This window comes from Leptodactylus fuscus, chromosome 5, assembly GCF_031893055.1.
Source record: "Leptodactylus fuscus isolate aLepFus1 chromosome 5, aLepFus1.hap2, whole genome shotgun sequence".
Lineage (NCBI taxonomy): Eukaryota > Metazoa > Chordata > Amphibia > Anura > Leptodactylidae > Leptodactylus > Leptodactylus fuscus.
In genome coordinates this window covers 69,249,707-69,262,023 of record NC_134269.1, presented here as the reverse complement: position 1 = coordinate 69,262,023, position 12,317 = coordinate 69,249,707, and the positions used below count along the sequence as shown (strand labels likewise).

General features: G+C 39.3%; 1 protein-coding gene across 2 annotated transcripts in view; it reads right to left on the bottom strand.

Moving 5' to 3' along the window:
• CRTC3 (CREB regulated transcription coactivator 3) overlaps positions 1 to 12,317 on the bottom strand; it is an 88,260-nt gene that overhangs the window by 27,899 nt on the left and 48,044 nt on the right. For both annotated transcript variants that reach the window (XM_075273389.1, XM_075273390.1), the window contains one exon: positions 7,978 to 8,090. In XM_075273389.1, the coding sequence (XP_075129490.1) occupies positions 7,978 to 8,090 (113 nt within the window). The remainder of the gene's footprint in view (positions 1 to 7,977; positions 8,091 to 12,317) is intronic.

Here is a 12,317-nt window from a genome sequence, read left to right as displayed (position 1 = left end):
TATGAATTTAAGTAACAGAGGACCCTTACAATGCAGAACAAGAAAGGAAGCTTCAGAATATCCTTAATTCATAGAGAATACAAATAGTGGTAAAACATTCACATTGTGAGAACTCATCTTCTAGCCACTCCAATAACAAGATATACAATATCATATGCTATCATGTACCACCAAAGTTTACCCGTAAGGCGATCACAAATAAAACTAGACAAACTACACAATGAAAAAAAATCACCTACAGGCTAAAATATCATTCTATATAGTTCAGGCATGTTAGTCAAAGCCAGCAAGGATAAGAAGATAACCAGACACTGCTGATATCTCTTATCTCCGGAAGAAAAGAAAAAGCAGCGGTCAAAACCCCAACAATATATCGCTAAAACTTGGGCAACAGAAAAAAGCATGGGCAGAAAAATAGCACAAACTTCCACACCATTTACAATGCCTGCTTTCTGGCAGGAGGAAAAGAAGGACCTTATAATGTCATAGCTGCTCTCCTCTCTCCAGGGAGTACAGGTACTGAGTGTGTCATCAGTATATTTCATATATAATAATAGATATATATATAAAGCTAGGTTCACACTAGTGTTCAAGCACTCCACCACTGAATCCACAAACTGGAAAAGAGAAGAAGTTCTGCAAGGATGACTTTTCTCTCCACCATTTTCCTTATAAAAATTGGCAGAAACCCGGCAGACACCATTATAGTCTATGGGGTCTGCAGGTTTCCGCTTTTAAGCGAACAGGGTTGGCTCTTTGCTGTAAAGCACAAAATTTAATGCTGTAAAGTTTAAAAAGCTTAGAGGCTATGGACACACCAAATAAAATGATAAATGCATTTCTTACTAAATTACTGGAGTAAAAAAAAAAAAAGTTGCACTTCTCCATTTTATTTTTTGCGTTGAGTATCCCTTCCATGCTCTCAGCAACTAAGGCTGCGTTCATATGGAGTTTTTTGGTCAGGAATTTGGTCAAAAAACTGACTCAAATTCCTCATCCTAAAAACGCCTCACCAAAGGACAGTATGGCGAGGCGTTTTTTGGAGGAGGAATTTGAGGCGACTAGAGAATGTTGGAGTTGGAGTTTCACACCAACTGGAGTGCTGAAGGTTTGCTGACCCCTGCTCTATGACCTGGGAAAAGGTCATTGTGTAGAGAGGGGTGTATACAAGCTGTGGATTGAGCTATCGTGCCTGATGGATTCTGTATCTACATATACATGATAGCTGGGATCATCTGTGAGCTGATAAGTAAAGTGCTGCTGCAAAGCATTCTCCTGCCAAAATTTGCCCTAATGTGCGTGTTAAATAGTGAATTTCGATTATGAATTATACAGGGACTGAGAAGGATGACAACAACTGCGAAGCACTGCAGAATAGGTTTGTGTTATACAAGCAACACCAATGTATAAATCTGTCTTCATATTTACCAAGCTGCCATGGATAATATAACTATCAATACAACGCTCACAACACTTCTGAAGTAAACACTACTAAACAAAAACCACAACACAACAATCTAAAGAAACACAATGAATGACATGAGTAAGTGACAAACACTATACTCACTAATAGTAAGACAAAACAACTTGACAAAAAGGAAAGCAAACATTCTTCCTGTAAAATACAGAGTGAACACTAGAGGGAGATCTTCAGATTTAGAGGAATTTATCAAGCTAGAAGGAGAATGTTAATTCACCCACCAAAGGTACACTCTCCCTTATGTGACCAATATACTCCCCATAGCAGACCTGTCTATAGCATCTGCTGAAATTCTAGTATTGTTCTGGCCATGGGAAGAATTTTGTCTGTATTAAATATTTTCCATCTGAACATGAGGATTCCTGATGCAAGTTTGGCAGTACATTACAAACCGTTCCCAGCCTGACAGCACATATTAGGCTAAGTTCACATCAGCACCGCACTGTCCATGGTTCTGGTCTGGAGGAGCACAAAAACAATGGACAGGTGGACTGGTAAAACAGCAGATACATACGGGGCCAGACAGACCCCACTGACTATAATGACTGGGCTGTTGGGTGTCCTATGCTTTTTTTTCTTTCTTCTCCCTCGGAATAGTGCAGGTGAACATAAAACTTTGTAATATATCTTAAAGTAGTATGGTAGGTTTCCTTCTCCACTTTCAGGTCATGTTACTTTATACATACAAGTCTATGAAGAAGGTAAGAGGAGGAGGCGGCTGCTGGAAAACACACAAATATTACTGCTGCTATGCTCTGCTATTCTGTGAGTGAGGGCGAGCACTTTGGACACTGCTATATCTTCCAGATGAGACACTGCACAGAACGAGGCAATAAATCAATGAACAGCCTTTCCTCCCCCTCCCCGCTCCAATACAATTATGAGAGGCAAAAGCAGCCTAATAAATGGCAAAAGAAATGGAGTTCTACAATAAGATATACTCCAAAACTAGAAAAATAGCTACAGCCCTCATCCAAAGTGACACACAATTCAAAAATAGGTAAAAAACCTTGTGCACTCACTCTGTCCGTTTGCTGGTTGCTGTGAATCGTGGAACCTCAAGACCGGTGCCAGGAAATCTCTCTCGGCTGAGATGAGGTCAAATGGAAGCAAATTTGAAGAAAATCCAGCACTGCAGTCAGGTATCCGTATAAACTAAAACTTAAAACTTAACTTTTATTGACTTGTAGTTGCTACATTAAAAAAAATCTGTGTGCAGCAATAGGAGTAGCAGAAGCCTACGCGTTTCGGGATAGACCCTTACTCATGGCATACAGAGCTGTAATATGCTGCAATCTTATATAAAAATAAAAGAGGCACACATAAAATCCAGGCCCCTCCCATCTGCACATAGGCAGGAAGTTAATTAATTAAGCAACATTTGTGATACATGCGATAAGTTGCAAGTGAAGCAGAAAAGAAAGCAGACAAAGTCGGCTGATTATAGTCAAAATAGTTCAAACAGGTTAAGGTAAATAAATAAATAAATCATAATTTGTAGTGACATAAATAAAACGTGACATGACCAAGAGATGTAACATCTTCATTACATAGTTGTGGCACCATACTGAAGAAACATAATGACAACATCCCTTTCTATGGTGCATAATGCACCAGGAGGATAGAGTACGTATTATACTGGGAAAAAAAACAAAAAAAAAAACAAAAAAAAAAAAACCACTGAGCTGAACACCGTACTGGAACATGAAAGTGTGATTTGTGTATGATGCTCCAGGAGGATAAGGTAAGTATAACTACATTAAGAATTGCATGTGTATCATACTGGAAAGAAAGAGGAAAAAAAAAAAAAAAAAATTGAAAAAATGAATAAAAAAAAAAAAAATTTTATTTTTAAATTTTTTTTTTTATAGAAAAATAATAAATATTTGAAATGTATAATTGATGCATAAAGACTATAGGAATATAGGATGAATTGTTGCAGTTAGTACAATTAATAAATAAAAGCTAAGTCAGTACGGAAGTTCATTCCGTGGGGGAAATCTAGTTTTGAGCATGAAAATCCAATAGGCTTCTCTACGTAAAAGTTTTTTTCTGTCAATTTCCCCCTCTGACTGGTTTGTTAACCCTCTCTATCCCGTATGCTTTGAAGGTGGTAGTGTCCCCTCAGTGGTTTTTTTTTTTTTGGTTTTTTTTCCCAGTATAATACGTACTCTATCCTCCTGGTGCATTATGCACCATAGAAAGGGATGTTGTCATTATGTTTCTTCAGTATGGTGCCACAACTATGTAATGAAGATGTTACATCTCTTGGTCATGTCACGTTTTATTTATGTCACTACAAATTATGATTTATTTATTTATTTACCTTAACCTGTTTGAACTATTTTGACTATAATCAGCCGACTTTGTCTGCTTTCTTTCCTGCTTCACTAGCAACTTATCGCATGTATCACAAATGTTGCTTAATTAATTAACTTCCTGCCTATGTGCAGATGGGAGGGGCCTGGATTTTATGTGTGCCTCTTTTATTTTTATATAAGATTGCAGCATATTACAGCTCTGTATGCCATGAGTAAGGGTCTATCCCGAAACGCGTAGACTTCTGCTACTCCTATTGCTGCACACAGATTTTTTTTAATGTAGCAACTACAAGTCAATAAAAGTTAAGTTTTAAGTTTTAGTTTATACGGATACCTGACTGCAGTGCTGGATTTTCTTCAAATTTGCTTCAATAAGATATACTACAAAGTTTCTTGGCTTCACATGCACTATTCATTAGTGTTGAGAATTGGAGGGATTTGAGCTTGTAAATGGATACAGAAAGACCTATTTGCAAAGGGCAAATGACTACACAGTGTAACTGCAGTGGCCCATATTTAATGTCTGCCACAATTGTGGTGTAAATTGCACTTTTATTGGAGCAAATTAATTTAGACAAATTAGGGGTCCAACTGCTCGGACGCTCACTGGTCAGGACAACAGAGGGTATTTCTTCCCCTGTTCAGAATGGATCAGGCAGTGGACACCATTCCATTCATTTCAATGGGTGTGCCGGAAGTAGCTGGAGTACAGGGCTCAGTGCAGCCAACATTGCATCTCAATGGCTGCTACTGAAATAAATGGAGTGGTAGGTGCGCGGTATAACCACTACCTAGAACAGGAAAGACATATGGATAGGAAATGACTTGGTAAAATGGGAATACCGCTTTAATAAGTAATCCAAGCTCTGACTGGTAGCTATGGGCAATAACTCTTGTACCAAACTGCTTTGATGTATTATTATTGAGCGGTTTGCACATAAAACCCCGCAAAAGTTCCCAATTCAGCAAAACTTTCTAGAAGTAAAAACCATCCTTGCTGCAGAGATCAAATATTTCTTTAAGACTGAGAACAAGAGAGAAAACCAGTTGTGTGTTGGGCCAGATTTACCCATGAGAATGTGCAGGAATTCTGTTAGAACTTCACATTTATTAATAGTTTTGACACTTCTGGTGCCTTGTCTGACAAGGGGGTGGGGCTTAGTGAAGTGATTTTTTTAATTGAGGGAAGAGGCTTGACTTACACTATGGACTAAAAATGACAAAGTTTATTGCATACATTTTAGAGAAAGCCAAGTCAAATAGCTGATGTAAAGTTAGACTAAAGAGTCTAAAAATGCACCAGATACATTTCCTGGCATCTGACACTGACAACTATGGTGCATTGGAAAGGCAGTCTACCACCACCAACATGGCTTATAAACCACATATGTACTATCTCAGGGACAATTACAGAGATGGTGAACATACTTTTTTGTATTAATGTGCAATATTGCTGCCGAGAAAGTCAATTTTTAAACTATATGTGCAGGAGTTGTCCAGTGCACCCGGGGAGTGGCAGTTTCTCCTGGTGGTTCCCACAGATCAGCAACTGTCAATCTTTGGTGCAGAGTGGTGACCACATGCAAATCTGGGTGCTCAGTCAGTTGCAGCTAGGCCCCGGGTGCAGAGAGCAGCTCATCAACATGCATGTCTTGCCAGTTCTGCCATGTCCCACATCACTCGTACCCAATTTTCATATTTATACAAGTAACAATGGGGCCGCATGCAAAGTCCCACTCTACCATGCCCACATTAAAGGGGTTTTCCCAAATCGCCTGGTCACCAACTTGCAGTCTGTAAACTCTTCTCTTCCTGGTTTTCTCTGTAAATTGGTGGGCGGGGTTTTACTTGCTTTCTCACATGTAAAGCCAGCAGCGAGTCGCTTCTATGTCGCTGGCCTTGCATGTGCTCCCTTATCAGCAAAATTCAATTAGCAGAGCGGATAAATGGAAGAGCAAGGAGATAAAGAGTTCAGAAATACAAGCTGGCTCCGAGCACTCAGCTCCCCCTCCCGTCCTGAGAGCAGGGAGCTACGTCATTTGTCCTGGGCGGAGAGATAAGAGGATCCCCAGGTTCGTAGTTATGGAAACACAGTGTAAACAATGAAATGAATAATCTGAGATAGCAGCCAAACAAAGCAGTTTTGTTTAAGCAATGTATTTACGAAAAGTCTTGAATCCACATAAGCTAGCAGTATAGATAGGATCCTTGAGATGGGATAACCCCTTTAAGCACCGTACAGGTAGAATGCACACAGTGAGATCACAGTACATTGATAATAAAACACAGCAATGTCATAATATAGGGATAATATATAAAGTGATGTCACAGTAGAGACAATGCTCACTATGACATCAAAGTGGAGGGGATAACACACAAAAAGAGATGACTGTGTAAAGTGAGACATCACAGCATATCAAAAAAGTATTTACACCTATGACTGTTTACTACAAACATAGAAATGTAAATACATTGTTACAGCAATTTGTATCACACAGTAACAAGTCATGAAATGTCCAAGAAATAAAAATGGCAAGTTCCTGAAAAGTAATCTGGCAAAACTATTAGACAAAAAAAAAAAAAATCTGCATATATAGAAAACTTATCTGGACAAGTACTGAGACAATCATGTCCTTGAGTTTGTGGTTAGACGAACTTTCAGGGTAGACATTATTTGGCAGGAATATACCAAACAGTTTACAACTAAATAAAAAACGAGGATTTCTGCTGCCCTCCCCCCCCACACATACACAAACACCCACATCATTAGTTCAGCCATACAGACAGCCCATACCGATAACATCTTTCAATAAAAAAGAAAATATACACACACACCGTATATACTCAAGTATAAGCCGACCCGAATATAAGCCGAGACCCCTAATTTTACCACAAAAAAAATGGGAAATCTTATTGACTCGAGTATATAAGCCGGGGGGGGAACCACCATTGCAGATAAAAAGTAGGGTCATGTGCACTGCAGCTTAGTAACTCCATGGGGATCAAAGTAATAGTAGTTAACCCCATCATGTCCTTCACATTAACCCCCTTTGTGCCTCACGTAAGTTACTGATATGTGGGACATATGGAGGTAATAATTAGGTATCTTCATAATTAAGGTCCTTCATTAGTACCCCCATGTGTCTCACATATTAGTAACCCTTATATGGGGCACACAGGGGTTAACTGTTATTAATGTGAGGCACATGGAGTTACTGAAACTAAATTAATAATCCCAAATGCCTGATATTAATAGGCAGAGTAACTAAAGGAAGGTACCAGTGTGTCACTTCACTGTAGATTCCTCTCCTCCATACAACAGACAAAAAAAATCCGGTTGGTCAGCAACTTGTATGGATGGAAAATGTCCTTTTATTGGAAAAAGAAGTATACCACGTATCGGTCCACACTGGGACCTTTCTCAAGTGGACCGATACGTGGTGTACTGCTTTTTCCAATAAAAGGACATTGTCCATCCACACAAGTTGCTGACAGACCGGATTGTTTTTTTCTATTGTAAACCCTTTTGCCTGGAAAGGGGTTTCTGCCGTGCAATTTGTGGGATGATACCCAGATTCGCTGGTGCTGCTGAAATAATATATATAAATATATATATATATATATATATATATATATATATATATATATATATATATATAAAAATGTGTATATTTTATAAAAACCATGTGCGACCTAATAAGACATGATACATGCTTGGCTAACAATGCCATATACCTTTACAAGTGAACATTAGACACACAATATTAGAAATAATGGTAATCAAAAAACACGACCAACAACATTTCCAGTAGATGTGTTGGAAGTTATGGACTTTCACTAACTAAATATTTGTACAGAACCATCCGTGGGACCTGTCACTTCACCTCTTTTCACCATTACATTATAGATGCCTTTAGGTGCCCATTGTAACATTACATTGCTAAATAAGCAACTAACCTGAAATGAGTAAGATCCAATAATTATTACATCCAGCCATGTTCTGACACTGAAGACAGCCAGGAAATGACACTCAGTGACAACAGCTTGACGCCTTTTTCCTGATCTTCCCTTTCTCCATGAACAGTCAGGATGGTATTCATGATCATTTATGATACATATTATTTATGTATACATTTATTAGTATTTCACAAACAAAGAACATTTAGTGTATCTTACTGTTTCGCTGAGGTGGTCTGGGGGCACGTGCTACAGGCTGATTTCCTCCCACAAATGGATCTTGAGTTTTGGTACTTGAGGCACTCGTGTGAAGTGCAGAGTCAGAGTTCGTTCTGAGAATACAATTAGCACATAATAAACAATGCGGTATAAGGAATCATCTGGACTTCAGGGGAATCGGTCATATGAAAATATATAGAACAGGAGAAGATGAACAGATATATAGAGGTGACTGAAAATTGTCATTATATCTTGCCATTTACCCACTGAAGTTTCTGTTCTTTCTATGCTGAGAAGTCAAGGAGGTGGACTTATTGGTGACTTACAGGGACTATGTATACATCAATATGGTCCGCTCCTTCTGCTCTATAACATGCTGCCTACAAACTGAACAGCACGTTCGTGCAACAGGTCCCCTATAAACTGGGTCAGGACGAAAAAGTAGGAAACGCCAAAGGACAACCACCAGTGAAACATGTACATTATAAATGAAGAGCACATCCAACAACACGCAATACGTCAGCAGAGTCATTGACGGCCTACATTAATACACTATATAAAAGTATTACTGCACGCTCACATTCCCCAGGTCTCCAATATGCATCTCAATAGAGAATCATAGCAACAAAATATTAGTTACCACTGACCAAAAGATAGAGGATGCTCTATGCTCATCCAGAGATAAGTGAAGGAAATAAAAGCTCTGGGGTAGCCAAAGGCAGCAATAAATAAAGTAGGGGGGAAAACAAAAACAAAGAACAGAAAGCTTTGAGTACAATCCCTAGTTATTCTCTGGAAGAAGCCATCAAAAGGACCTTCATGAGAAGATTGCATGATTAAGCAAAAAAATGTAACGGGTTTAAAATCTTTAACAATAAATATATTACTGTGTATTAATTTAGCAATTCACACTTTAAAAAAAATAAATAAATTAGATATCTGAACATTACATAACCTATTCTAGGCTATGGTACAGTATATGTACGTATGGGATGTAAACAGAGAAGTCCAATGTTTGGCACAATCTATATTATTTGTACTAAAATACTGAATACTTGCATCGGTCAGCCCTAACATTTAGATTTAGATTTTTTTTTGTTAAAGGTGATTTCTGCATGTAGTTTGTATTTTCTCCCTGTGTTTGGGTGGGTTTTCCCCAGGTACCCCAGTTTCCTCCCATACTCCAAAGACATACTGATAGGGAATTTAGATTGTGAGCCCTATATGTGACAGTGGCAAAGCTAGTCTGTAAAGCACTGTTGAACAGTATGTGGCTATACAAGAGAGCTAAATTAAACATGACTAAGGTATAGAAGACAAACCAAAAACTTGATGAAAAATGACTGATGTTTTTAATCCTTCAGCCACTGACATTGTAAGGCCCGGTTCACATCTGCGTTCGGTATTCCGTTCAAGAAGTCCGCCTTGGGAGCCCCTGAACACAAATCTATACACCTAAAAAGTGGTTAGCTAAGAAACCACACGAACCCCATAGACTATAATGGGGTCCATGTCGTTTCTGCACGAATCACGTGGAGAGAAAAGTACTGTAAGCAGCACTTTTCTCTCCACGTTTTGTGTGGAAACCGAGCGGCCCCATTATAGTCTATGGGGTCCGTGTGGTTTCTTAGCTAACCACTTTTTAAGGCGCATAGGTTTTCGTTCAGGGGCTCCCCAAGCAGACTTCTTGAACGGAATACCGAACACAGATGTGAACTAGGCCTTACAGTATCCCAGATTAACCCATTGCACGCGCTTATTCTGTTTTGTAGCGTGACAGTATTACTACTAGTTCACTAATACAAGGGGGGGGGGGGGGGTAGAGATTGTTTCAGGCAGAAGAGACAATGTGCGAAGCAAATCACTTTTACCATAGTTAATTATTAGCCATGTTAGCAAACGCCATCATAACATGTAAATAAATAGAACTGGTTTGTCTTCCTGTGAAGGGATTATCCTAAACCCTAAATCTTCTGGCCTCATTCACATGCGCTTTTCTTTCACATTATCAACTTTGCAGAGCTTTGCTGTCTTCGTGGCTAATGTAATTGTCCTGGCTTATTTTATTGTAAACTTTTGTGCGAATATATATGGATTTATTGTCTACAGCGCACATTCTATATTATTCGGCAGACGTTCTCCAATGTATAATGAAAAGCAAAGGAGACGATGTGAAAGAAACATACTTGCTTTATTTCTTCCCACATTCAATTATGATGCAAGTTAGCTGCAAAATCTATAAGAGCACAAATCTAGCACATATTAAAAGGTAACCTACGAGCCATCCTGGATGAGCCACATTGTATAGCACTGGGAGAATGGAGCAGGCTGATATTTTAGATTTGAGGCAAAAGTTCCAGAATCTCTGCTCATTGTGGATTTTGGAGTCCAGAGGACTGTCCTGCTCAGTGACTGCACACTAAGGCCTAGCTGTCATTCAGTGGACCACCCACTTAAACCCTTCCCTTTAACTGCTGTTGAGGTGCCACTAGTGGGGCATGGGGGATGCATACAACATATTTAGGGGCAACATTTCTCTCATACCCTCAAACTAGCCCCCATCCACCAGCACTAGTCTCGGAGACAAACCTTTCCATACACCCACCCCACAAAGCGCAGAGCAGCCAGTGGTGGACTATTCCGATAATACATCACCCGCCATTCATTTGTATTTACTACATTAGGGTAAAACATATGGCTAATAAAATCTGGTTTCTGGGAGTTTCAGATGCCAGAACGATAGTGCTCAGCTGATACAGGATATCTAAGACACAGAATGCATGCCCCTTTTACATGTAGAACCCAATCCAATGTTCTAAGTACTAATAATATAAATTAGAATAAGAATAAATCAAAAGTATTGCTAGGGAAGAGAAGAGAAAAAAAATTCCTATTCAACTCTCTCTACAAGATTTACAAGCGCAATGGGCTAAGACAAGCATGGATGTTAATGGGAGGAAACGGACATCTTAATTGTACACAGGGAGATTGTTAGGCCAGCAATTATTTTAGGTCTATAGCCAGCTTAAGACAATTTAAGCGATAATGCCTTCAGACGGAAGCAGCAGGTTCCTTAACTTGCTTGACCCCCATGAAGAAGCCTTTACAGATCCTGACAAAAATCCTGTGGAAGTCTAGAAGTAACCAGGCAGATTAGTCTATGGCAGGATTTACCTGCCTCTATTTAGTTGTGAAGTAGTAAAATTGGGTATAATATCGCAGTTTGATAGTCTTAATGTCTGCGTGGAAATAAGTTCGATGTGGCAGGGTTACAGAGGGCAAAAGAAATAAATTAAGGGGGCTGTACTGTGGACCAGAATTAGGCTATGTTCACATTACATTTGTGATTTCAGTTTAGTGTGTAGACAGGGAAAAGCTAGTGAAGGACATAAAAGTATATCCATAAGGCTCCATTTTCTAGACAGGGGCCAAAAGAGGGAGTGAGTGCATGCGTGAGTGAGTGAGTGCACTTGTCAGCTGGTTTGCAAATCAGTACAAATATTTTTCCCTCTGCATTGCTTCTTCAGTTTACGGCTAGAAAGGAAAGGTCTACTCCCATTATAAGAGAACTTTTCACTACCTCCTCCTATACGCCGCTCCACTGATTCTGGTACACTTGGAGTTTTTTTTCTCTAGGCCTTACCATTCAAGAGATTATTTGTTAATTTCAACACAATTTTTCTCAGTGCTGTCAGGTGGGCAGTCCTGTGCTGAAGCAGACAGACAGGGACTGCCCATCGGACAAGAGAAAGTAGGAAACTAACAGCAATGGCGTCAGAATCAGTGGAGCAGCGCTTATTGGAGGATGGAATAGAAAGTTGGAATTGATGAAGGTGGTGATAGGCCTCTTTAAAGGTCCCTACACAAAGTGGTTATTGGTTTGAGAGACATTTTGAACCTGTCATCTCCCATAACATGCCTGTTTTAGTAAAAACTTGTTTTTCCCCATTAAATAGGGATTCTGGAGCAGATTTTCTTAAAACGGTGTGTTGTGTCATTTTTGGTGTCTATTTAGTGTCCAAGAAATAAATGAACAAACAACTGGGAGTTACCGGTCAGGAGAAGTTTCCACATAGTCTGACAGTATTCAACCATTGTCTCCTGTATCAGAGGGTGTAGGGACAATGCTTTCACACTGAGAATAGTGACGCCCAGTTGTCAAATCATAACTATCCATGAAGAAGAAGAGACACAATGCAGATTTAAGATGCTCCAGAATTCTCATTTCATGGAAACATTTCCTAATGTTAAGCTTGTGTCGGTTGTCTGCTGTTCTAGTCCATCGGAGGACCAGAAGAATGGACAAGAGAACTGCTAAAATACCAGTTACATATGAAGCA